This window comes from Mercenaria mercenaria, chromosome 17 (assembly GCF_021730395.1).
Source record: "Mercenaria mercenaria strain notata chromosome 17, MADL_Memer_1, whole genome shotgun sequence".
Lineage (NCBI taxonomy): Eukaryota > Metazoa > Mollusca > Bivalvia > Venerida > Veneridae > Mercenaria > Mercenaria mercenaria.
Genome location: NC_069377.1, coordinates 51,013,324 through 51,041,315, shown reverse-complemented (window position 1 = coordinate 51,041,315; position 27,992 = coordinate 51,013,324). Strand labels below are relative to the sequence as shown.

At 35.4% G+C, this 27,992-nt stretch overlaps 2 protein-coding genes across 2 annotated transcripts; both read left to right on the top strand.

The window, feature by feature from the left end:
• The first annotated feature begins 6,806 nt into the window (after positions 1-6,806).
• LOC128550307 (uncharacterized) lies at positions 6,807-9,177 on the top strand. The gene is made up of 2 exons (XM_053529118.1): positions 6,807-6,960; positions 8,549-9,177. The coding sequence occupies exons 1-2, from the start codon at positions 6,894-6,896 to the stop codon at positions 8,998-9,000; spliced, it is 519 nt and encodes a 172-aa protein (XP_053385093.1). The 5' UTR covers positions 6,807-6,893; the 3' UTR covers positions 9,001-9,177.
• Positions 9,178-20,763: 11,586 nt separating this feature from the next.
• Positions 20,764-23,213, top strand: LOC123536891 (uncharacterized). The gene is made up of 2 exons (XM_045320383.2): positions 20,764-20,921; positions 22,522-23,213. The coding sequence occupies exons 1-2, from the start codon at positions 20,855-20,857 to the stop codon at positions 23,025-23,027; spliced, it is 573 nt and encodes a 190-aa protein (XP_045176318.2). The 5' UTR covers positions 20,764-20,854; the 3' UTR covers positions 23,028-23,213.
• Positions 23,214-27,992: the final 4,779 nt, after the last annotated feature.

Here is a 27,992-nt window from a genome sequence, read left to right as displayed (position 1 = left end):
GTGCAAGACCCAGGTCCGTAGCTCAAAGGTCAAGGTCACACTTAGACATTAAAGGATAGTGCATTGATGGGCGTGTCCGGTCCATATCTTTGTCATCAATGGATAGATTTTCAAATAACTTGGCATGAATGTGTACCACAGTAAGACGACGTGTCGCGCGCAAGACCCAGGTCCGTAGCTCAAAGGTCAAGGTCACACTTAGACTTTAAAGGATAGTGCATTGATGGGCGTGTCCGGTCCATATCTTTGTCAACCATGGATGGATTTTCAAATTACTTGGCATGAATATGTACCACAGTAAGACGACGTGTCGCGCGCAAGACTCAGGTCCGTAGCTCAAAGGTCAAGGTCACACTTAGACGTTAAAGGATAGTGCATTGATGGGCGTGTCCGGTCCATATCTTTGTCATCCATGGATGGATTTTCAAATAACTTGGCATGAATGTGTACCACAGTAAGACGACGTGTCATGCGCAAGACCCAGGTCCGTAGCTCAAAGGTCCTAAACTCTAACATCGGCCATAAATACTCATTCAAAGTGCCATCGGGGGCATATGTCATCCTATGGAGACAGCTCTTGTTCTTTCTCTATTTTGAGAATATAAGATACATATTTAGATACAATATCTGATTAAAGGATCAATGTATAAATAATGATGTCAATATTTACATGAATTAGGCTACATTTACATGAAACAATATCTTTACTGAAGTAGCATTCCTTAACGCTATTATTCTGCTCAAAGTTCACCCTTGTGGCAATGTATTACAGACGATTATATTTAAACTGTAGAAATTCTAGTCAAAAGCGCTTGTCAACTTATGGGCATTTTCTGTAGTACCAGCTTGAGCTGGTTAGAGAACTAACAGGATGACAATTGACAAACAGATAATTTGGTTAGAAAATATTCGATTAATGCTATTGCAGATTGTTAAACCAGGACTTTACCGGACGGTTAAATTAGAAATTAAGATTTTCTAGCAACTGAGTTATTACATGTATTTATCAGGTAAAACCCCAATATACCATATCGAAGATATTGCGGCATCTCATGCGAATACTAAAGGCGATCACTCTATATTTGAATTTCAAACACACAACAAATCAGGCATTGTTGATGATAACTGAATCTCATATGCTTGAATATCTTTTCGTAGCCGTCATGCTGCTCACTAAACACTCATTATCCTGATCACGTCCTGTCATGTATACAAAACGTATGATATCAGTCCATAGCCAGAAATTTCTGGTTTCTTATTATAACGCGCTTTTTATTTACATTATCTTCAGTTTCAGCCTTAAATTTTGAAATAATATAATTATCAGACGCCGAAATGCTCCTTATATATTTGATGACATCATTTTCATCTCTGTTGTCCTTTTCTGGATGTATCTCTACATTATTTGGATTTGCTCGAGGAGCAGGATTGGTAAGTGAGGTCGAACTTCCACACAGTAATATACATGTATCATTGTTCTGTTCACCGTTCTTTTAATGCGAAAACATTTTCATATTTAAAAAAAACACGAACAATTACTTCATATAGCTTATGTAAGCATAAAATTTACAAGTTTTACGTGTATCAACAGTACTATATGCATTAGGTTCTGTACAAATGTATAGAAAAACATAGTATATATGTGCACTACCACTAAAATCTGTCTGTTTTTTTTTTTTTGTTACTGCATGACTTTTAATTATGAATGTAGTTCTATATGCAAACTTAATTTATATATTAAGTAAAGTTAAATATATTTGAGCCGCGCCATGAGAAAACCAACATAGTGGGTTTGCGACCAGCATGGATCCAGACCAGCCTGCGCATCCGCGCAGTCTGGTCAGGATCCATGCTGTTCGCTTTCAAAGCCTATTACAATTAGAGAAACTGTAAGCGAACAGCATGGATCCTGACCAGACTGCGCGGATGCGCAGGCTGGTCTTGATCCATGCTGGTCGCAAACCCACTATCTTGGTATCCCCATGGCACGGCTCATTTAATGATTTTTTTTAAACATTTGAAGTAAATATCTAAAGATAAAATATTTTAGTGAAAGATGGCCATTGGTTAGCTTTAATGCCTTTAAACAGTGAAACTGTTTTTACATTCATTGAATTTATCTTACATAATATATATATATGAACGACATGTGATCAAGATAGTTTAGTACGATGGTTTTGACAGACTGAATGTGAATAACTTATCAGGAAAAGAAAGGTATAATTTTCATAGTTTATGGGATAGAATTTTTAACAACATAGGCTAACCATATGGGGTTCCGAAATATAAATTTCAGAACCTTTTGTTTCATCCTAACAGGAAAACGATCCAAGAGATCAAACTTTTTAATTTGTTAGTATACTAGAACTTTTCTCAACAACGTGGTTAACGATTTCTTTATGTAATTTTGTTTATGGGGCATAGATATAAGCACCACTTGTTAAGAAATGCAATATTATCCCTACGTTTCAAGAAACGCATTGTACATGTTTAAACTAGTGTAAGCGGGGTTGGTAAAATCTTTCGACGTCTCTATAGCTGAATAAAAAGTAAAATTTCATGATGATAAGAAATGATAATTACTAATATAAATAGTATAACCAAACAAGATTGAGGAATTTAGTATTTTAGTCAGGACGGGCCATCCCTCCGTCACATAAGCTTAACTACTCGCCCATCAATGCACTATCCTTTAACTCATTCCTTTCCTGATGGATTTTGACGGAGTATACACCACATAATTATGGACCTTTATCAAATCATCCAAGAATCACATGCGCAATTCATAGATTTGCAAAAAACAGTTTTACATATTGTGCATAATTAATCTATCCTTTACAACTTTTGTACACTCGCCCAAGATTTTTTAATTTAGAAACAAGAGTTGATAACCGTTGACTCAAGATTATTTATTCAAAATGCATGATGCCACATTAGGGTTTATTCGTTTGATACAGTATCATCTCAATTACTTATTATCATTTTAATTAAGAAATAACAAGTTCCCAAGTGTGGTTTATCGTAGAATAACCCGTGTTTTGAGTTCTTATGCGTAAGAATAAATCACGAAGGCCATAGGCCTGAGTGATATATCGTTTCACATAAGAGCGAAAAACTAGGGTTATTCTACGATAAATCACAATTGGGAACTTGTTATTTCGATTCTAAACCGACATACTAGTATCAACAGTGTAAGAAAAAATTGTAACTACTTTTTACGACCTACTTTACGACCTACGCACCTGGATCGGATGACGTCATTGCACGCGAGTGGTTTATTGCAGAATAACCCGAGATAGGTTTTGCTCTACATGTATATAGGTTATAGAATAACACATATACAATTTCAAAATTGCTGGACAACATGTATATGTTTAAAATGGAATGTTAGCCTTAAACGTAACTTTGACACAATTAAAGGTTATACGGCGACTTTTAAGCTTTTGGCGGTAGGTAAGAACCCTCCAGTCATTGTCGAAGTAAAGGCGGCGCTCTGGGTTGAACAATCGATAACCCGTAAGCCAGTTGGATGGCTTCCTCACGTAAAGAATTCTACAACCTAAGCGATGTTTCGAACTCACAGAGGTGAGAAGTTATTGATTTGAACACAGCGACCTTAACAACTCGTCCACAGAGACACTTATGATACCCTTTAATTCAAAATCTACTTTAAACTATACAATCGGAAGTAGATAATGTTTGAAAAAGATAGTGCGCTTACAAAATACTATAACACATGAAGAAGATGACAACATATTATAACACGATCCGATTCATTTTCCTATCAAACAAAGACGGCTGAAAACAGTGAATTATTATCAACAATTCACTGTTCTGACGTCACAATTATTACGTCATAGCGTCAAACAGCATAACGGCGCCGATTGAATACAGGCAAATATTTAATGAATGCCGTCAAGGATGTACTTTAAAGTCCTTGGTAACTTATTAGAATCGAAATAATATATCTCATTTAGTGATTTGCTCTTCGATCATCTGAACTCCAAACGATGATTTATTCAGCGACAAATCACTAGATCTAAATGAGATATATGATTTCTTACATAAATATTTTCGTCATGATAAAAATGAACTGGACATAATTACATTTTTAATTAAAAAGACAACATGCAATCGGAGGATGACAGCTCATTTAAAAAGAGGAGACCGATTTTATTGTGCAATATTAGACAGATGCGCAACTAAAAACATTGCAGACTTGTATATGAGCCCAGAATTTTAAGTGTTACTTGTGTTGCCCATGGCTTGTTATCGACGTATTAAGTAAAAGATTTTCATTTTCTGAAGAAAATAAAGTGTAGAATGGGTGAACGCAATGAAACATTAATAATAGGGCAGCCATATCTATTTCTTGGAAAACAAATTCAAAGAAATAATAAGACTACCTTGTAATAATCTACATTTTATACCTATCAAGTGTAAAAGTGGTCATGGAGGGAATTGGAATGCTGGGTGAATTGGATACCATCATGAACATAATACTATGATTCAATGGACATTATGTATGAAATTGTACGAATAAGCTGCAAGTTAAATAGCGCATTAGTCGGTTACCTTGAAAATAGTGTACATACTTTTTTAGGCAAGCCAAAACACTGTATTTAGTTTTTGTAGGTAATACGCTTTTTTGCAGATAATTATATAATAAAAAGGTATGCTTTTATATTACATAAAAAATGCAACTATGAGGTCGAAAATGTTTCAATGTGAACATTTGCACCGGTTAATAGAAGCAAGGAAAACATAGTTTAACGAAATTCATGATGACAAATACTTTAATTATATTCGGGTGGTCAGAGGTCAACAATATTAAATATTCATATGAAAACATTTTTGGTAAAACTCAAGGTAGTTACTTTTTACTTTGATGTTCTTGCATAAAGAATGAAAACGATTTGTCAGCGTCTGATACATTGGATTGTACTGGCATGCAAGTATGGTTATAAACAATACAGAAGAAAACAGATTAAGTTTTTACTGAGATATACCTCTTACTAAGACGAAAATAATATGAGCCGTGCCATGAGAAAACCAACATAGTGGCTTTGCGCAGTCTGGTCAGGATCCATGCTGTTCGCTAACAGTTTCTCCAATTCCAGTAGGCTTTAAAAGCGAACAGCATGGATCCTGACCAGACTGCGCGGATGCGCAGGCTGGTCTGGATCCATGCTGGTCGCAAACCCACTATGTTGGTTTTCTCGTGGCACGGCTCGTATATATCTATACTGAAACATTGTAAAAACTTGTAAGTATTGAAATAAGAATCATTAATATGTAAGTGTATGTAAACTGAACGGATTGACCGTGGTTGATATACATAGGCAAATGATGATGTTAATTTTAAGTGATATAGAGTCATAACAAAATCTATTTGCATACAAGTTTATTTTATTTATTTGGGTTTTACGGCGCACAAACACAGTTTAGGTTATATGGCGCCAAACAGGACTACAAATTTTGGTTCCACATCTCATTTACATGTATTCATAAACAAAGATCTTAGGTGCAGTTCTAATACAATTAATGAGGATAACAACAGCTAGATGACCTTCTTGGCGAATCCTAAATGGCCAATGCCCTTTAGCGCAGATAAAATAGTCATACTCGATTGATGACAAATAGGTAATATTGGACATTTTGCCATAATTCATGCTGTAACATAACATAACATAACATCGTGCTAAAATACAAAATAATGGTTTATATCTTATATGTCATATCGCATAAACATGGGATAATGCAATGAAAAAAACCAGCTGACCTTCAGTGGAAAATGTAAGAAATGAAAAGGGTAAATAGAGGATGATTGTTTGTTAAACCACAGCACCCGTAATAACAAGCGGTCATTTCTGTTTGAGAAGGTATCCTTTATAGCCATTTCGACATTTCACGAAAAGTCATGTGATTGTTTGTTTGAGCTGTATTAGTGGCGGAAGAATACCGAAATAAGTGAAGGAGATCTAGTAGTAGCACGGAAGTTGCCGAGCTTCATCACGGGTCCGCTATCTTTGTAAGTGACATAACTGAAAAATCTAGTTTGCAAAAGTTTAAAATGTGAAACATACATTTTTTCCGATTTATTTGCATAAATGTGTTCATTCATCATTAACCTTTTGTCTTTGTATAACATCACACGGAACATTTTATGCCAAACATGTGATAATGTTTATAAAGATATTTTTCTTTTCATTTTTATGCAAATGAGGGTAAACAAAACATAGTACTGTAACTTAATATATGTCAAATCTTCAAGAAGAAATAGAAATACCGACAAGCATTGTGTCCGAGTATGGGGTACTACGACCGACATATGGACATTGATTGGTTATAAGTGAAAACTTTTAAGCAGAAAGATTTTGTTTAACTTGCGACTCTGTATCATTTTCATCAGCATAATGCAAACCCTCTCAGTATAGAGATCATAAGCCATGAGCACTCCATAATTTTATATAGAAGACATTTGAAAGTCCACAATATATCAGTGATATAAAATAACACGGTTTTAGTTGAATAAAAGTCTGACGTCGACGTTCCTTTAAATAAACCAGCTGGTCGAATAGACATTACCTATAAAATGTACAGAAAGATGAAAGTTAAATGTTCCAGCAAGAAAAGGTAACCTGTGAGAAAACGAGTATTACGTTTGTGTGAATTTATTAACATTGATGCATCAATTCAATATGAAAAGACACTCATGTAATATGCTCTAATTCCGTCGCCTAGGAATGCAATTAAGCATTCAATCTGTTGCAAGGTCGTTCAATTTAATCCATCAAATTGTGCAGCACGCTTCCTTTTTAGATCGTCACACATATATATATAAAGCCGATCACGCCTAGTTCACTTCAAACTGGGACCAAACGTTGTAGAATATGGAACTTCTAGGGAAAGTGATAGGTGTCTTCTGTATTGCTGCCTTCATACCGGTGTGTTGCAGAGGTAAGCTGAATTTTATGAATTTAAAACTTAGCAGTATTTTTCGTAAATATAATGCATTGATGATTTCTATTCGTTTCACTTTTGTATGAGATTAATATGCTGTTGTTTTGGGGTATTTTCATGAAACTTATTCATAACATAAATGTACGGTTTCGCACAGTTTATGAAAAGAAAAGAGTAAGACAGAAGTAATTTTATCGAAGAAAATATTGTACTGAAGTTTGTTTTACGAACAATGAAGAATTAAATATTTTACACTGCTCTCTGTATTTCTCTTGATTGAAAATATTTTAGGAAAAAAACCACTATTACGCTACAGATAATAAAATTAAGCAAGGACTATATACTGTTGTACGCCTTCGAAGCGCCCTTAGTCTCAGGAATTTCACACAATACTAATAATACCTTTTAGCAGTTTTTACCATTATTTGGTACTACGAGAGGACACAGAATGTCATGGCACTTCAGTTTTGTCCTGTAGGATTTTGTATATTCAACTTTTGTCCTATCAGTAAGTCGACATGTCAAGAAATTATTAAACGAAACTGGTATATGTAATAAAAAAAGGAAGTTGATTTGAAGATTAAAATCCTTACTAATTTACAATGGTCTCACGATGTTATTGGAATATCTCTTGTAGGCAATCCGTTAAGGTGATTTTATTGAACAAATATTTTAAGTGGTCCTGCGTTCTTCTTTAGAAAATATGTTGTGTTAAATGCTTCCGTGTGTGAAAAATATAACATTTTGTAACTAAACTGCATGTATTTTTTTCACATTTCGAGTGATACCTTCCTAAGCACAATCCATTTTTAATTCATATTGACATTTGAGACTATGACAGTTACAGTTAGAATGAAAGGGTTAAAGGTTTAGTGAGTGTTTTGGGTGAGTAGGGGAAGGAGATGGGGTGGAGGGATGGAAACGTCTGTGTTTCATATAGACAGAAAATTTATTTACAAATTTAGATGTATGCATGTTATTCCAACTAGTTCATAATGCTGAAAGTTGGCTATTAACATTGATTGTTTGAATACAGTTAGTTAAAGTCATATCTTACTATAATACTGTTGATTTCTTTTTACAGAATTATCATTTAATAAATTAACAAACGTTGCAGGTTCCCTACTCACTTATTCAAAATTGCATTCAAATCCTTAGGGAATTATAAGTCTGAAGGTTGTTTTAAATTTGGTCATGTATAAATATCATTATTCAATTATGTCGGTTTGTGGTTTTGTTTAGCACTTGGCTTTTGAAAAAATATCTGCAGTTCTCTTTAAATCAAACGGTTATAAACCTATACGATATTTTGAATATACTTAAATAATTAATTCTTTACATTGCAAATATATTTCACGTGTTCTTAGGTAGAATACTAATCGGGCTTATGAAAAGCTAATTGAGACTTCAATGCAGATTATCCGAACGTTAAAGAAAAGAGAATATAAACATTATATGAAACTATAATTGCCAGGTTTCCTTTGAAACATTAAGAAGGGGTTTTAAAGAAGTTACTTAAGAAATAATGTCATAAATGAACGGAAAACAAAATTTTATATAAAAGTTTTTTCTTCTTCAATTGCAGCACAGTATCGCAATCTCAATGATTCGCCTTCGTTAAGACGTATTTTCAAAACCCTAAGTATCGAACGTCATGCCAGTCAGGGAAACCAACAAGCTGAGCCCGAGTCTCAGCCAGACTATGGAAAAAGTCATCAAGGATCCCGAATGTTACTTTCAGCTGTCCTTGGTTTCGGGGGGCTAAATGAAGTTGCCCGCCATTTAGCTCAGTCTCAATCACAGCCAGTTTACAGAAGAACTCGTCAAGCTATACATGACGACATCGAAGATAAATGGGATGATAACAAGTTTGATGATGATAATGATGATGACAACGATGATGACGATATTGATGACGATAATGACGGCAACAATGAAGATGATGGTGATGATAGTAAAGATGATGACGATAAAAGCGACAATAATGATGTTGATAGTAATGATGATGACAATGACAAAGATAATGATGATGATTAAGATGATTATGATAATTATGATGATGGTTATTATTACTATTTAGGCATATTTTTATAAACACTTGACTCAGAATACAATCTATAAATAATTGAGACAATTATGGTGTTGAATGATTTTACAGTATTTCAGCTGGATCCATACTTCACAGAGTTTTATGCGAATAAATATAAGCTTAAATCTGTTTTGTTTTCTTTTTGGGGGTGTTTAACGTCGCACCGACACAATTATAGATCAAATTGCGACTTTCCAGATTTTAATGGTGGACGAAGAACCCTGGTGTAGCTCCAGGATTTATTTATATTAAGGCATGAGAGAACTGGATAACTTCCTCAAATGAAAGAATTATACCCTAACCTCTAGCGATCCACAATTAAATCGATGATAAAAGCTGTTGACCGATAAAAGTATCCACATGGCGCGACTGTTGGACCATTCAACTGCGCATGTTTCAATTATTTTATTCTTTCTACTTTGCTAAAAAAATGCATTGTTAAGTACAGTACTACAAGTATATTCAGCTTGTCACTTTTCAACTGGGTACTCATTATGTCTCCCCCCAACACAGTGGTGTGGGACACATATTGATTTACTCCAGTCTGCGTGCGTGCGTGCGTGCGTGCGTGCGTGCGTGCGTGCGTGTGTCTGTCTGTGGGTCTGTCACAAACCTTGTCCGCACTCTAAGTCAAACATTTCTCATCCGACCTTCACCAAACTTTTACAAAATGTGTTTGACTATAAGACCTCGGCCAAGTTCGATAACTAGCCAAATCGGTCAAGGCACTTCGGAATTATGGCCCTTGAATTACCGAAATATGCTCCGGTCTTGGGAGCTAAAACGGCCCATATACTTCTAATCATTAGTAGTATAGGAGTCCCTTTGGGGCACTTTATGTGCGCTCTAACTGCAAGCTTCACCAAACTTGAACAAATGTGTTTGACTATAAGACCTCGGCCAAGCTCGATATCTAGCCAAACTGGGCCAGGCACTTCGGAATTAAGGCCCTTGAAATACCGAAACGGCGTTTTACTCTTGTCAACGGCGTTTTTGCTCTTGTCCGCACTCTAAGTCGAACATTTCTCATCCGATCTTCACCAAATTTAAACAAAATGTGTTTAATCATAAGACCTTCTAAGTTCGATAATGAGCCAAATCGGTCCAGGCATTTTGGAGTTCTTGCCCTTGAACTGTATTGAGTAAACAGTATATAAAGACTGACTTGCTATTTAGATGTTTAGGCAGTTCGTTTAGGCAGTAAGAGACATTCACTTTTCTCAAAAGCAGCTCCAGTTTAAATATAATTATCTCCTTGTTGTGGGCAGGGCAAATTTTAATAATCTAATATACTACAACATTCTGAGCTATCATTTCTCCTTGTACACCTTAACTGCAGTACTTTATTACCAGTCAGTAGCCGACTCTCCGGTCATTTAGACCTTTGATATTTTTTCGCGGGTATAAGTTTATTCCATTGTTAGTATATTTTTTAAAGATCATCAGAAGTATCAGAAGGGCAAAAATATTGTCTAAGTTGAATTAAACATCGCTGTTGTATTGTTTCATTCAAGTGTTTCAGGGTGGATGAATTTTCAAATCCATAAAATTTGATCTAATTTATTGCTTCAAGAAGCAATTTGTAAAAAATAAGATAGAGAAATATTTTATTCTCTGCAAGTTATATGGGTTATAATAGCAGACGTCTGTCTTTTGATATCACTATTATCAGGCTATCGATAGATTGGGGTGGAAGAAGTTCTGTAAATCTCATACCCCTCTAGCCCATACTGACTTCGCATGATAAAATTGATATCAAAGACAATAGCCGTTATTGCTAACTTCCTGATTGGTATGGTACAGATGGAGTAATGTAAACACCTGAGTATCAAAATAATAGAGGATAGGGAAAGTTACGTTTTCTATGATAACCTGTGTGTTTCCCTACTCTATCTATTACTAATCCCATTGATATCATGTAAAAATCTTGCTTTCCAGAGACAAAAGTGATGTACAATGTATATTAATATCTAAATATTTAATTATATGTAATACTGTTTGGTTTATTCTTATTTATTTAGAAATTGTCATAGGTCATTTTACTTAATATCATAGCCGTTAAAAGTACTACATTCTCTATACAGATAACGCATAATGTTATAATGTTGCAATTTTGCTAGCATTCCCTAAAAGCAATCAAACAACTCCTTTTAAGCAAGCTTTAGACCGGTCAATACAAATATTGTACAGATCAAGTTAAGTGTAGATCTATCAAGTGATGCATAAGAGGTCGTTTATTTTTTCTATTTTTAGCTCTGTCGGTCATTAGAAGGGGTCAATCGGAATTATTTGAATAAACTTGAGAGAAGTCCATACTAGGAGGCTAAAAGCTAAGTTTGGTGAAAATCCATAATGTGGTTCATGAGTTCAGTTGGCCCGTAAAAAGATGTCAAACGGAGTCATTTGAACTTGAGAGAAGTACGCTATAGACGGTGTTTGGTGTAATCCTGACTAGTTGTTTCAGAGCATAAGAGAAAAGTGTTAACAAAGTGATAATGAGTTAAAATCGTAAAAGTTCATGATAAATCTATACATTCTACGGTAACAATTAATTTTTTAATCCCCCGCCGTGGCGGAGGGCTTATAGGAATGGTCTGCGTCCGTCCTTCCGTCCGTAACAAAAACGTGTCCGGTCCATATCTCCTAAACCCCTTGAAGGATTTTCATGAAACTTGGGTCAAATGATCACCTCATCAAGACGATGTGCAGAACCCATGAGTTAGCCTTGTCGGTTCAAGGTCAAGGTCACAACTCAAGGTCAAAAGTTTGAGCCTTCCATTTCGTGTCCGCTCTATATCTCTTAAACCCCATGAAGGAATTTTATAAAACTTGGGTCAAATGATCACCTCATCAGGACGATGTGCAGGACCCATGAGTCAATCATGCCGGCTCAAGGTCAAGGTCACAACTAAGGGTCAAAGGTTTGAGCCTTCCATTTTGTGTCCGCTCTATATCTCCTAAACCCCTTGAAGGATTTTCATCAGTCTTGGGTCAAACGATCACCTAATTAAGACGATGTGCAGAACTTATGAGTCAGCCATGTTGGCTCAAGGTCAAGGTCACAACTCAAGGTCAAAGGTTTGAGCCTTCCATTTCGTGTCCGCTCTATATCTCCTAAACCCCTTGAAGGAATTTTATAAAACTTGGGTCAAATGATTACCTCATCAGAACGATGTGCAGAAATTATGAGTCAACCATGCCAGCTCAAGGTCAAGGTCACAACTAAGGGTCGAAGGTTTGAGCCTTCCATTTGGTGTCCACTCTGTATCTCCTTAACCCCTTGAAGGATTTTCATCAAACTTGGGTCAAATGATCACCTCATCAAGAACTCATGAGTCAGCCATGTCAACTCAAGGTCAAGGTCACAACTGAAGGTCAAAGGTTTCAGCTCTGTATCTCCTAAACCCCTTGAAGGATTTTCATGAAACTTTGGTCAAATGATCAACTCATCAAGACGTTGTGCAGAATTCATGAGTCAGCCATGTCAGTTCAAGGTCAAGGTCACAGCTAAAATCAAAGGTTTTACCCTTTCACTATCCATAGCAGTGGCGGGGGATTTAGCTGTCTTTCAGACTGCCTTGTCTTAATACAGACGTAATGATGTAAGGTCATGATATAGTTATGAATTCGCGCGTGTAAAATACGCATATTTTGGGGTTCAACAATTAATATTAAAAGAGCAGTTCTTTGTTTCACATGCAAGATAAAATCATTACCATCTTTTACGGTTTTACTCACGGCTGCGCCACTTGTAGGACTGACCATTTTGTCTTTTCTCGCTAGAGCTGATACCAGCTACCCATATATAATTTGGTACCTTAAAACTTATGATGAGGTTTCTATGGAAGCCCTTTTTCATAAAAAGAAACTACATAAAAGCCTTTTTATCAAAATTGCTACGTTTATTATATATTGTACAGATAAAAAAGAACATTTTTAAGATACAGTTCAAAATTCGAATGTCAAGAAATTTTAAATTCTCTTAAGATATGTCACAAAGATATTGCCATAATATCTAATACTTTATCAAAAGCATAGATGAAGAAGATATCGTTGAAGTCGTAGATATTCCCTATTCTACATATCTCCAATATGTCCAATTCTTTTCTTCCAAACACACAGATTAATTCGTCCCTTTTCATTGTGACAATGTTTTTGTCATTCAGTTTCCCAGTTATTGGGGACTCAACGTTCCTATATTCCTTTAAGAACTCTAGCTCCATACTTCCTCTCTTCCGCGCGTTCAAGGAGCAACATACCTCAATGATCAGTTGGCGTGGCTTATCATATTAGGGGCGCTTGAAGGTCACTGGTAAGAGTAAACCGAATGTTTCTGAACAGGAATGTAAGTGCGACGCCGAAGTGTGGTCATACTAATTATACAGAACGTCACAACATTTTTCTACCTTAAGATTAGATACTGCAACGATTCAGTCGCTCAGAAAAGTAAGATTAAGTATAGAACAGTTTTTTCGTTTGCTTCATAATAATAACAGATCATATTTTGATATAACGTTATTTCTTTTCTATTGTGCCTGTCAATAAAAAGTTACTCGACACCAACATCCATTCCTTGTTTAATGTAAAGGGAGGTAGTTTGACAATATTTAAGTTTTAAAATCGATATTCCGTCAATCATAACAAATTTTGGCTTTTTAATTTTGAGGATTTCTTCGTATTCAAATCACACAATTTACATTAAGAAAAGTTTATACCTTCCACTTAATAAGAACCAAATTTAGTGAATTGGTATCCACTGTGGGTAAAGGTTTCACCTTTGAAAAAGCAATGTCTGCCTACAGTGCCTAAAGTATTATTTTTAACGGACGTCAGTTTGGTCCTAAGGCGTCATTCCTTACTCAAGTGATTTAGTTGACATATTAAAATAAAAGTACTCATTTCAAACAGAAGTTATTTAATAAAAATGAAATATTTTATTTCTTAAGTAAAAGTGAAACAAGCCCGCCCGCTTAGCACAATAGAGAGAGCGCAGATCTACGGATCTCGGGGTCGTGAGTTCGAGCCCTGGGTGAGGCGTATATTCTCCATGACGATTTGGTAAAAGACATTGTGTCTTAAATCATTCGTCCTCCATCCCTGATTCATGTGGGGAAGTTGGCAGTTACTTGCGGAGAACAGGTTTGTACTGGTACGGAATCCAGGACCACTGGTTAAGCTAACTGCCCGCCGTTACATAACTGAAATACTGTTGAAAACGGCGTTAACGCCCCCCCCCCCCCTAAAAAAAAACAAAAAATGTGAAACAATGAACTTTATCCAAGCAAACCAGAATGTAACTCTTTATGCTTGATTTACTACTGTAAAATCCTCATTCCTATTTGAAGTTAGTTAAAACATATCAATGATTCAAAACTTGACCCAAGCTACACAAAATAAAACTAGCATCATTGTAAGCCCATTTAATTCAATAGTTTAGTTGAAATACCGTATTTCTTACTGAAGTTACTGAGTAAAAGCAATCTTTTATTTATTTTAAAGAGTTCTACTACACATACCCATTGATTTTTTTACATTGATAGATTGAATTTATCTTACATATTATATATGAACGACATGAGATCAATATAAAATCATTTTATCGCGATGGTTTTGACAGACTAAATGGGAAAAAAGGGTATAATTTTCATATGAGGTTCCGAAACATAAATTTCAGAACCTTTTGTTTCATCCTAACAGGAAAGTGATGCAAGAGATCAAACTTTTTAATTTGTTAGCTATATAGTTTACTAGAACTTTTCTCAACAACGAGGTTAACGATGTCTTTATGTAATTTTCTTTATGGGACATAGATAATCACCACTTGTAGAAGAAATGCAATATTATCCCTTTGTGCGTGTATAAACTATTGTAAGCGGGGTTGGTAAAATCTTTCGACGTCTCTATAGCTGAAATAAAAAGTAAAATTTCATGATGATAAGAAATGATAATTACTAATATAAATAGTATAACCAAACAAAAGATTGAGGAATTTAGTAATTTTATAGTTAGGACAGTCCGATGCTTAACTATTCATTCCTTTCCTGATGGATTTTGACGGGGTATACACCACATAATTATGAACCTTCAGAAAATCATCCAAGAATCACATGCGCAATTCATAGATTTCCCAAAAAAGTTTTACATCTTGTGCATAATTAGTCTATCCTTTATAACTTTTGTACACTCGCCCAAGATTTATTAATTTAGAAACAAGAGGTGATAATCGTTGACTCAAGATTATTTATTCAAAATGCATGATGCCATATTGTGGTTTATTCGTTTGACACAGTATCATCTCAATTAGTACTTATTATCATTTTAATAACATATATACAATTTGAATTGCTGGACAACATGTATATGTTTACAAGAGGGCCAAGACGGCCCTAGGTCGCTCACCTGAGAAACACATCATAATACACCATAACAGTGTAAACATAGACCTAGTGATTGCATGGAAAAAATATTCTGACCAAGTATCATTAAAATTGGAGCAAACACAAGTATTTCTTTTATTTGACCTAGTGACCTAGTTTTTGACCCCAGATGACCCACACACAAACTTGACCTAGATTTCATCAAGGCAATAATTCTGACCAAATTTCATAAAGATCAATTGAAAATTACAGCCTCTATTGCATACACAAGGTTTTTCTTTGATTTGACCTAGTGACCTAATTTTTGACCCAAGATGACCCATATTCAAACTTGACCAAGATTTTATCAAGGCAATCATTCTGACTGAATTTCACGAAGATCAATTGAAAAATATAGCCTCTATCGCATACACAAGGTTTTTCTTTGATTTGACCTAATGACCTATTTTTTGACCCCAGATGACCCATATTCGAAGTTAACCTAGATTTCATCAAGGCAATCATTCTGACCAAAATTCATGAAGATTGATTGAAAAAATACAGCCTCTATCGCATACTCAAGGTTTTTCTTTAATTTGACCTAGTGATCTAGTTTTTGACCCCAGATGACCCATTTTCGAACTCGGCCTAGATTTTTTCAATGTTATCATTCTGACCAAAATTCATGAAGATCACTTGAAAAATACAGCCTCTATCGCATACACAAGGTTTTCCTTTGATTTGACCTAGTGACCTTGTTTTTGACCCCAGATGACCCATTTTCGAACTTGGCCTAGATTTTATAAGGTTATCATTCTGACCAAAATTCATGAAGATTAATTGAAAAATACAGCCTCTATCGCATACACAAGGTTTTTCTTTGATTTGATCTAGTGACCTAGTTTTTGACCCCAGATGACCCATTTTCAAACTCTTCCTAGATTTCATCAAGGTAAAGATTCTGACCAAATTTCATGAAGATCAGTTGAAAAATACAGCCTCTATCGCATACACAAGCTAAATGTTGACGGACAGACGACAAACAGACGACAGACAGACAGACGCCGGACATCGAGTGATAAGAAAACCTCACCTGAACATTGCTCAGGTGAGCTAAAATAGAATAATAGCAACACAATTAAAGGTTATACGGCGACTTTTAAGCTTTTGGCGGTAGGTGAGAACCCTCCAGTCATTGTTGATGTAAAGGCAGCGCTCTGGGTTGAACAATTGATAACCCGTAAGCCAGATGGGTGGCTTCCTCGCGTAAAGAATTCTACAACCTAAGTGATGTTTCGAACCCACAGAGGTGAGAAGTTATTGATTTGAACACAGCGACCTTAACAACTCGTCCACAGAGATACGTATGATACCCTTTAATTCAAAATCTACTTTAAACTATACAATCGGAAGTAGATAATGTTTGAAAAAGATAGTGCGCTTACAAAATACTATAACACATGAAGAAGATGACAACATATTCTAACACGATCCGATTCATTTTCCTATTAAACAAAGACGCTGAAAACAGTGAATTATTATCAACAATTCACTGTTCTGACGTCACAATCATAACGTCATAGCGTCAAAACGGCATAGCGGCTCGCTGGAAAAGAAACCGATAAAAACAGGCAAATATTTAATGAATGCCGCCAAGGATGTACTTTAAAGTCCTTGGTAACGTGTTAGAATCGAAATAATATATCTCATTTAGTGATTTGCTCTTGAATAAAATCATTGTTTGTCGTTTAGATGCGTTTAGATGCGTATTATTATATCACTCGGGCTGCGCCCTCGTGATATAATTCCTTCGCATCTGAACTCCAAACAATGATTTATTCAGCGACAAATCACTAGATCTAAATGAGATATATGATTTCTTAAATAAAAATTTTCGTCGTGATAAAAATGAACTGGACATAATTACATTTTTAAATAAAAAGGCAACATGCAATCGGAGGATGACAGCTCATTTACAAAGAGGAGACCGATTTTATTGTGCAATATTAGACAGATGCGCAACTAAAAACATTGCAGACTTGTATATGAGCCCAGAATTTTAAGTGTTACTTGTGTTTACCATGGCTTGTTATCGACGTATTAAGTAAAAGATTTTCATTTTCTGAAGAAAATAAAGTGTAGAATGGGTGAACGCGATGAAACATTAGTAATAGGGCAGTCATATCTATTTCTGGGAAAACAAATTCGAAGAAATAGTAAAATAGAAAAAGTGGAAACTCCACAGGTCGCTCAACACAACAAAAACGAAAATGTTGCCGGCTCGGTTTGATTGAGCCTGTTCATGGACGGTAGTTAAAATGCATGCAACCGTCCACGCCCTCTAGCCTCGGGTTGAGCAGAACTCAACATTTACACATGCTAAAAGTACAAAAGAACAATCTAGAGACATCCGCAGATGTGTCACACGGCGGTGCACATGGAACCTTCAATGCTACACAAGCGTGTAATTCCATGAAAAGCGGCGTATGGTCCACAGTGTAATAATCTACTTTTTATATCTATCAAGTGTGCTTTTTCGATAAAGTAAATGTAAAGGTGGTCGTGGAGGGAACTGGGATGCTGGGTGAATTGGAAACCATCATGAACATACTATGATTCAATGAACATTATGTATGAAATTGTACGGAGAAGCTGCAAGTTGAAAACAGCGCATTAGCCGGTACCTTGAAAATAGTGTACCTACTTTTTAGGCAAGCCAAAACACTGCATTTAGTTTTTGTAGGGCAATACACATTTTTTTTGCAGTTAGTTATATAATAAAAAGGTATGCTTTATATTACATAAAAATGCAACTTTGAGGTCGAAAATGTTTCAATGTGAACATTTGCACTGGTTAATAGAAGCAGGGAAAAACATAGTTTAACGAATGTCATGATGACAAATACTTTAATTATATTCGGGTGATCAGAAGTCAACAGTAATAAATATTCGTATGAAAACAATTTTGATAAAACTCAAGGTAGTTACTTTTTACTTTGATGTTCTTGCATAATGAAAACGTTTTGTCAGCGTCTGACACATTGGATTGTACTGACATGCAATTATGGTTATAAACAATACAGAAATAACAACAGTTTTTACAGAGATATACCTCTTATTTAGACGAAAATAGTTTATACATATACTAAAGCATTTAAAATAAAACTTGTTAGTATTGAAATAAGTATCATTAATATGTAAGTGTATGTAAACTGAAAGGAATGACCGATGTTGATATACATCGGCAAATGATCATGTTGATTTTAAGTGATATAGAGTCATAACAAAATCAATTTGCATACATGTACTCATAAACAAAGATCTCAGGTGCAGTTCTAATACAATTAATGAGGATAACGACAGCCAGATGACCTTCTTGGTGAATCCTAAATGGCCAGTGCCCTTCGGTGCAGATAAAAAAGTAATACTCGATTTAAGACAAATAGGTAATATTGGACATTTTGCCATAATTCATGCTGTAACAAAACATAACATAACATAACTAATTTGATTTTAACTGGTGGTTTTCAGGATCAGATTAATGGAATTACGTACTTAGATATACAAATTTAGGAAAGTACGAAAATGTACGACCCTGATAGGCAGAAAGTACGAGAAAGTATGACACTGGACCGCGGAAAGTACGAAAAATGTTCGACACTGGTAGCCGGAAAGAAATCGTTCTAAAATACATAATAATGTCAATGGTTGGTAGATAATAAGTTGTCACTTCATTTAGGTAAAACTGAGTCAATCTTATTTGGATCTAAACATAGGATAAGGTCAAATCCAACTCTTGATATTACATGTGATGGTACAAATTTGAACCAACTTCTACTGTCAAATATGTTGGTGCATCCCTTGATCAGACCCTATCTTTCGATTCCATGGCTCGCTCCGTATTTAAAAGGCTAACGCAAGGTTAACATATCTATATCGGAAGAAACGCTATCTTACTCAACACACCAAGAAACTTCTTGTCATGGCCCTAATCCAATGTCATTTTGATTACGCCTGCTCTATATGGTACCTTAGTCTGACTCAGTTACTTAAATCCAAGCTCCAAACCACATAGAATAAGTTAACGAGGTTTGTTCTGGACCTTGATGCTAGGTCGCACATTGGCCCAGAACACTTTAAATGTCTCAACTGGTTACCAGTCAACAAACGTGTAGACCAGATTATCCTGTGTCATGTTTTTAAGATAAAAATGGCTTAGCCCCGGACTACATTGGAGACAATTTTATCCCACAGGATACTGTGCATTCATATAGGACAAGGTTAGGTCACAAAGGTGCTTTTGCTGTTCCAAAGGTCAAAGGTTTTGGGTTAAAGTCCTTTTTTCCCCGGTATTTCCCTATGGAATAAGTTGCCTGCTAGCATAGCACAGACTGAGAAATTACCTGTTTTTAAAACATTAGTAAAGAATTATTTACAAGACAGTTTAGCAAAATTACTTTAATATTTTTTAATAACTATTTAACGTGTTTTAGTCACTATTCATATGGCTTTCGATGTATGAACTCTTTAACTTAAGCTCGCATTTTACTTTTTGATATAGTTGTGCAATTTCCATCTAGTCACATAAGTCTTTAATTGATATAGTTGTGCAATTTCCATCTAGTCACATACTTCAATTTCCTTCTAGTCACATAATTCTGTAAACTCTGTTATGCCTCTCTATGTCATGCCACCAACACAAAGGAACACTGACAATGGAAATAAGGGTTTTAAATTTCTCTTTCTTATGTAATCCTTGGTGACGGTGTGCCTGTTATGGCTATTTATAATTTCATGTATGCATTACGTTATTATGTTGTATTTACTATACATGTTGATTTTAATTGTCCATGTATGTGCACTCCTTAACCGAAATAAATCTATCTAATGGTGAATGTCTTAAATGTCATATCGCGTTAACATGGGATAATGCAATGAAAAAACTGCTGACCTTCAGTGTAAAATTCAAGAAATGAAAAGGGTAAGTAGAGGAATATTGTTTGTTAAATAAAAATCTGACGTCGACGTTCCTTTAAATAAACCAGCTGGTCGAATAGACCTTGCCTATAAAAGGTACAGAAAGATGAAAGTTAGATGTTTCAGCAAGAAAATGTAACATGTGAGAAAATAAATATTACTTTTGTGTGAATTTATTAACCTTGGTGCATAAATTCAATATGAAAAGACACTCATGTAATATCCTCTAATTCCGTCGCCTAGGAATGCAATTAAGCATTCAATCTGTTGATTTTTTATATGATTTGAAAGGAAAATTAATTCATAGGTGAACACATCTTACGTATCAATTAAAAAACTGCAAGGTCGTTCAATTTAATCCATCAAATTGTGCAGCACGCTTCCTTTTTAGATCGTCACACACACACACATATAGGCGATCACGCCTACTTCACTTCAAACCTTGAAACCGGACAAAACGTTGTAGAAAATGGAACTTCTGGGGAAAGTGATAGGTGTCTTCTGTATTGCTGCCTTCATACCGGTGTGTTGCAGAGGTAAGCTGAATTTTATGAATTTAAAACTTAGCAGTATTTTTCGTAAATATAAGGCATTGATGATTTCTATTCGTTTCACTTTTGTATGAGATTAATATGCTGTTGTTTTGGGGAATTTTCATGAAACAAATTCATAACATAAATGTACGGTTTCGCACAGTTAATGAAAAGAAAAGAGTAAGATAGAAGTAATTTTATCAGAGAAAATATTGTACTGAAGGTTGTTTTACGAACAATGAAGAATTAAATATTTTACACTGCTCTCTGTATTTCTCTTGATTGAAAATATTTTAGAAAAAAAAACAACACTATTATGCTACAGATAATAATATTAAACAAGGACTCTATATTGTTGTACGCCTTCGAAGCGCCTTTAATCTCAGGAATTTCACAAAATACTGATGATACCTTTTAGCAGTTTTTACCATTATTTGGTACTACGAGAGGGCAAGAATGTCATGACACTTCAGTTTTGTCCTGTAGGATTTTCATTTGTATATTCAAGTTTCGTCCGATCAGTTAGTCGACATGTCAAGAAATTATTAAACGAAACTGGTATATGAAGTTGATTTGAAGATTAAAATCCCTACTTATTTACAAAGGTTTAACAATTCTATTGGAATATCTCTTGTAGGCAAGCCGTTAATGTGGCTTTGTTGAACAAATATTTTAAGTGGTCCTGTTTTTTTTCTTTAGAAAAATGTTGTGTTAAATTCTTTCTTGTGTGAAAAATATAACATTTTGTTACTAAACTGCATGTATTTTTTCACAGTTCAAGTGATACCTTCCTAAGCACAATCCATTTCTAATTCATATTGACATTTGAGACTATACTAGTTACAGTTAGAATGAAAGAGTTAAAGGCTTAGTGAGTGTTATGGGTGAGTAGGGGAAAGGGTGGAGGGATGGAAAGGTCTATGTTTCATATAGGCAGAAAATTTATTACTTTAGATGTATGCATGTTATTCTAACTAGTTCATAATGCTGAAAGTTGGCTATTAACATTGATTGTTTGAATAATACTGCAGACAGTTAATTAAAGTCATATCTTACTATAATACTGTTGATTTCTTTTTTCAGAATTATTATTCAATAAATTACCAAACGTTGCAAGTTACCGACTCACTTATTCAAAATTGCATTCAAATCATTAGTGAATTTTAAGTCTCAAAACTGTTTTAAATTTGGTCATATGTCAATATCACTATTTAATTATGTCGGTTTGTGGTTTTGTTTAGCACTTGGGTTTTGAAATTATATCTGCAGTTCTCTTTAAATCAAGCGACTTATAAAACCTATATGATATTTTGAATATACTTAAATATCAATTCTTTACATTGCAAATATATTGCATGTGAATACTAATTATTTAGGTATTACTTAGGTAGAATACTAATCGGGCGTATGAAAAGCTAATTTAGACTTCAATGCAGTTTAACTGAACGTTAAAGGAAAGAGAATATAAATATTACATGAAGCAATAATTGTCGGGTTTCCTTTGAAACATTAAGAAGGTGTTTTAAAGAAGTTACTTAAGAAACAATGTCATAAATGAACAGAAAACAAATTTTATATAAAGGTTTTTCTTCTTCACTTACAGCACAGTATCGCAATCTCAATGATACGTCTTTGTTAAGACGTATTTTCAAAACCCTAAGTTTCGAACGACATGCCAGTCAGGAAAACCAACAAGCTGAGCCCGAGTCGCAGTTAGACTATGGAAAAAGTCGCCAAGGATACCGTATGTCACTTTCAGATGACCTTGGTTTCGGTGGGCACAATGAAGTTGCCCGCCTACCAGCCCAGTCTCAATCACATCCAGTTTACAGAAGAACTCGTCAAGCTATATTTGAATACAGACATGGTGATCAGGTTGCTGACAACATCGAAGATAAATGGGATTCAAAAGAGGATCGGATAGAATACACTGTACATGATGACGATTACAATGATAACACATTTGATGCTGATAATGATGATGACGATGATGATGACGATGATGGCGGAAAAAATGATGATGATAATGATAATAGTGATTCTGATGACAATGATAATGATGATGATGAAGATGACTATGATAAATATGATGATGATGATTATTATTAACAGCATATTTTTATAAACACTTGACTCAGAATACAATCTAGAAATAATTTCAGTTCTATGTAAGCTAGATTTTTTCCGATTGCTTTTGATTGCTACTGTTCTTAATTTCTAAAATACACATTGTACACCTGCAAACTATTGTTGTAATAAAATCTGTAAGAACTATAAATTAATTTTTTATGCAAAATTATATTTGAAATTTCAAGAACTATTCATTTTCAAAACAAAAATATTTAATTCTTTGTAAATGCATGTTTTGAAAGGAAATAACTAAATACCTTTGTTGATGTAATGGCTCCTCCCAGAACTTCCAAAACATAGTCTATCACATAGAAGCGACTTTGAGTAATTGCTCATATACCCCGTCACAAGCATTTTGCAAATTGTTAGAAAACAAGATTTCTTCGCGAATCCTATACTAATTCCTAAATAATAACATCTAAATGTGCACAACAGGCGGTTACTACAGAATGACTGACAGAACTGTTTGTGAGTGTTTGTGAGAGAACACATGTAGATAACCTCAGTCTCCAAAGTAGGACGCCTCATTATCCGTAATTCTGTTTATGTTATCTGTGACAGTTGAGTTGTTAAGACCTTTAATCATATTTATGCCCGCCTTCGAAGAAGGAGGGGTATATTGTTTTGCAGATGTCGGGCGGTCTGTCTGTCGGTCGGTCGGTCGATCTGTATGTAGACCAATCCGTTTCCGGATGATAACTCAAAAACGCTTGGGCCTAGAATCATGAAAGTTGATAGGGAAGTTGGTTATCACTAGCAGATGATCCCTATTCATTTTGAGATCTGTATATCAAAGGTCAAGGTCACAGTGACCCTGAATAGTAAAACGGTTTCCGGATGATAACCCAAGAACGCTTGGGCCTAGGATCATAAAAGTTGCCATGAAGATTGGTCATCATCCGCAGATGACTCCTATTGATTTTGAGGCCAGTATGTGAAAGGTCATGGTCACAGTGATCCTGAATAGTAAAACGGTTTCCGTATGCTAAGTTAAATATGCTTGGGCCTAGGATCATGAATATTGATAAGAAGGTTGGTCATGACCAGCAGATGACCCCTATTGATTTTAAGGTCAGTATGTCAAAGGTCAAGGTCACAGTGACCAGGAACAGTAAAATGGTTTCCGGACAATAACTCAAGAACGCTTAGGCCTATTCTCAAGAAAATTGATAGTGAGGTTGGTCATGACCAGTAGATGATCCCTATTGATTTTGAGGTCATCAGGTCGAAGGTCAAGGTCACATTTGCCAGGAACAGTTAAACAGTTTCTGATCTTCTTGTCCAAAACCACAGGGCCTAGGGCTTTGATATTTGGTATGTAGTAAAATCTAGTGGTCCTCTACTAAGATTGTTCAGATTATTTCCCTGGGATCAAATATGGCCCACCTAGGGGCTCACATGGTTTATATAGACTTATATAGGAAAAAACTTTGAAAAACCTCTTGTCCAAAACCACAGGTCCTAGGGCTTTGATATTTTGTATATGACATCATCTAGTGGTCCTCTACTAAGAATGTCCAGATTATTGCCCTAGGGTTAAATATGGCCCCGCCCTGGGGGTCACATGGTTTACATAGACTTATATAGGGAAAAACTTTAAAAATCTTCTTGTCCAAACCACAAAGACTAAGGCTTTGATATTTTTAATGTAGTGTCATCTAGTGGTTCTCTACCAAGTTTGTTCAAATTATCCCTCTAGAGTCAAATATGGCCCCACGTCACGTGGTTTTCATATAGACTTATATAGGGAAAAACTTAGAATCTTGATGTTTATAACCTACATTATTCAAATTTGGAATACATGTATTGTTTTAAGTGGCAAGATGAACCTTGTCATGAGTTGACCTTGATCTTGACTTAGCGACCTACTTTCACATTTCTGTAGCTACAGCCTTCAAATTTGGACCACATGCATAGGTTTGTGTACCGAAACAAACTTTGACCTTGTTATTGACCTAGTGACCTACTTTCACATTTATGAAGTTACATGCTTCAGATTTGGACCACATGCATAGTTTTGTGTTCCGAAATAAAATTTGACCTTGATTTTGACCTAGTGACCTACTTTCACATTTCGCAAGCTACAGCCTTCAAATTTGGACCACATGTATAACTTTGTGTACCGAAATTAACTTTGATCTTGAGACTGACCTAGTGACCTACTTTGACATTTCTGAAGCTACAGGCTTTAAATTTGGATTGCATACATATTTTTGTTTTCTGAATTAAAATTTGACATTGGTTTTTACCTAGCATCTACTTTCACATTCCTTAAGCTACAGCCTCCAAACTTAAAGCACATGCATAGTTCTGTCTACCAAAATGAACTTTGACCTTGAAATTGATCTAGTGACCTACTTTCACATTTCTCAAGCCACAGCTTTCAAATTTGGACCACATGCATAGTGTTTTGTACCGAAATGAAATTTTGCCTTGATTTTGATCTTGCCCTAGTTTTGAAATTTTGAACATTAAAAAATGACTCAGTGGTCGGTGCCAAGATCACTCTGTGATCTCTTGTTAGGTTAATAGGTTAAATGGTCAAGGTCAGATTGGACCAGAACAGTAGGACTTTTGTTTACAGCGAGCTCATAATTTCTGCTCCTTGTGCAATTACTGAATGCATCAAGGGGGGGGGGGGGGGTGGCATTTCGTGTTCGACGAGCTCTTGTTTTCTGGCTTGGAGCTAAGGCTCCAAACCTATTGTATTGTTTTCGGTTATTTTGCCTCCCCAAATGTAGTCGTGTCTACTACAAGAAGCCGGGAAGCAAAATATATCCAAACGGCAGGATGTAAGAAGTCCACTGATTGGTCACACCTACATGCTTCGGTCCAACCGGCGTTTGCGTTTTATGACAGTCTGATTTAACAGTTATTCAGGATGAACACTTAGTCATTTCACTCAGAGCTACACAAGATATAAAGTAAAAAATTGAACACTTTCACCCAATTAGTGAGGTTTTGCATAAATCTTTTGTACAGCTAAAATACTTTATAAGTTATCGAGCAATCTGAGTTGCAAACTTAGTCACGTGGCATAGGTCATTTCAGGACAGGAAAATGAGCGTAATACGGTTGCGCAAAAATATCCATCAGGAAATGCCAAGTATCAGATAAGCAACTCTTCTTCCAACAAAAGCAGTGTATGATTTTATCGATCTGTGATAAGTTTATACACAGGCGAATACGTCATAAATAGTCGTGAACGTTTTACAGAAAGCATGCATGTATATGAATAGTATTGATGCAATACTTCCAACCACCAGCTAAAGCAGAAATATTGTGAATATACTAGTTTCTGTTATTCTGATGATCGAAATGAGATATTTGCAGTAGATTTTATTTCACATGTTGTTTTTTTGTAAGAACCATACTCGAAGGAATCCTGTAGGACGATATCCTCCCACGTGGACCCACTTACAAATTGCAAATAAATCGGGAAAATGTATATTTCACATTTTAAAGCAGATTTTTTTCATTTCTAGTTATGTCACTTGTAAAAGATAGCGGACCCATAACGAAGCTCCGCAATTTCCGTGCTATTACTAGATCTCCTTCACTTATTTCAGTGTTCTTTCGCCGCTAATTTCGGGTACAGTGATTTAACAAACAATCGTCCTCTAAATACCCTTTCCATTTCTTGAATTTTCCATTGGAGGTCAGTTTTTTCATTGCATTGCCCCATGTTTACGCGATATGACATATATGACATACACCATTATTTTATAGCACGATTTCGGTCAGTTAAATAAATTTCTAAGACATGAATGCTCGCACAAAGCTTCTCATGTTGCTATGTTTCTTGCATCTTCGACAGGTGTCGACAGTGGAAACCGTATGCCCGAGTGAATCATACATGCGGTCTATAACCGATTTGGATTGTTGAGTTATACTTAAACATAGTCTGGTATATGTTTTTTTTCGATTCTAGTATGTCTTTTATGTAAACAAATAGATGAAACAGGGAAGCATTATTGCATGGTGCATGTATGGCGCCAAATATAGGAGTACAACGTGACTTCAAAGCGTAACTATGTTTTAACAATGTCAAAATACGGAAAGTAACATTTCAGGAGTGTGTAACGTGTAATTAGTTCTTTTTCGTGCCATATAACCTATACAGTGTGTGTGAATTAAATATGACACCATTATATCATACCATTTCGATTTTTTCGTCTTTTATATAAAACGAAGTAGCATTCTGTCTAGGCGCCTGTATTATTATTAGAGCTAATACTGACACGCACAGCCCACCGAAAATTGTGTTACTGCTGTTTATGAATGTAATAAGAAAACGAATATAAAATACATCAATCACACGTCAAATTAATAATGATGTAGGCGACTGAATAGGTCATGGAGATTACCCTGTCAGTAGCCCATGTCGACCGTGTTGTCATGGATGATAAAGACTGTAAGTTTTATCACTGGCTATAAGTGCAGACAGGAATATCCGTCTCGAGGGTAACTGTCTAGGCGGTAATAAGGCTCTGCCTATTCCCATCTGTACCTGCAACCAGTGATAGAATCTTTTTCTTACATGTCATGGACGGTTACAAAGAAAACTGAGTCTGTCATCAGTCGAAATATTTTGACTTTTTGACTGCCAAAAGACTAGATGCAAACTGATAACGATATTCTTAGATAACCTTGAAAGTACATCAGTATCCTTACCCCCAACGCATGAAAGTTTAAATATTTTTGTATTGCCAACAAATAACATATGACCTACAATGATAGTAAGTACGGGCACCAGTGTCCTATGGAGATACATCTAGTTTAGTCTTCTGTAATCTTGGATTCATTCATAAAATAATCTATCTTGTGGTTAAAAGCGGAAAGATAGACAATTAATCAAATTATAAGGCACATCTTATGATGCAATATTTCAATATCATTTCATGCAATTCCTTAAATCACTGAATACTGACCTTCAAATGACGC

Excerpts from the sequence above, each read along its gene's own strand:
- LOC128550307 (XM_053529118.1), top strand. The coding sequence starts at position 6,894 with ATGGAACTTCTAGGGAAAGTGATAGGTGTCTTCTGTATTGCTGCCTTC. Across the intron at positions 6,961-8,548 it reads CATACCGGTGTGTTGCAGAG|CACAGTATCGCAATCTCAAT; the intron begins GTAAGCTGAATT and ends CTTCAATTGCAG.
- LOC123536891 (XM_045320383.2), top strand. The coding sequence starts at position 20,855 with ATGGAACTTCTGGGGAAAGTGATAGGTGTCTTCTGTATTGCTGCCTTC. Across the intron at positions 20,922-22,521 it reads CATACCGGTGTGTTGCAGAG|CACAGTATCGCAATCTCAAT; the intron begins GTAAGCTGAATT and ends CTTCACTTACAG.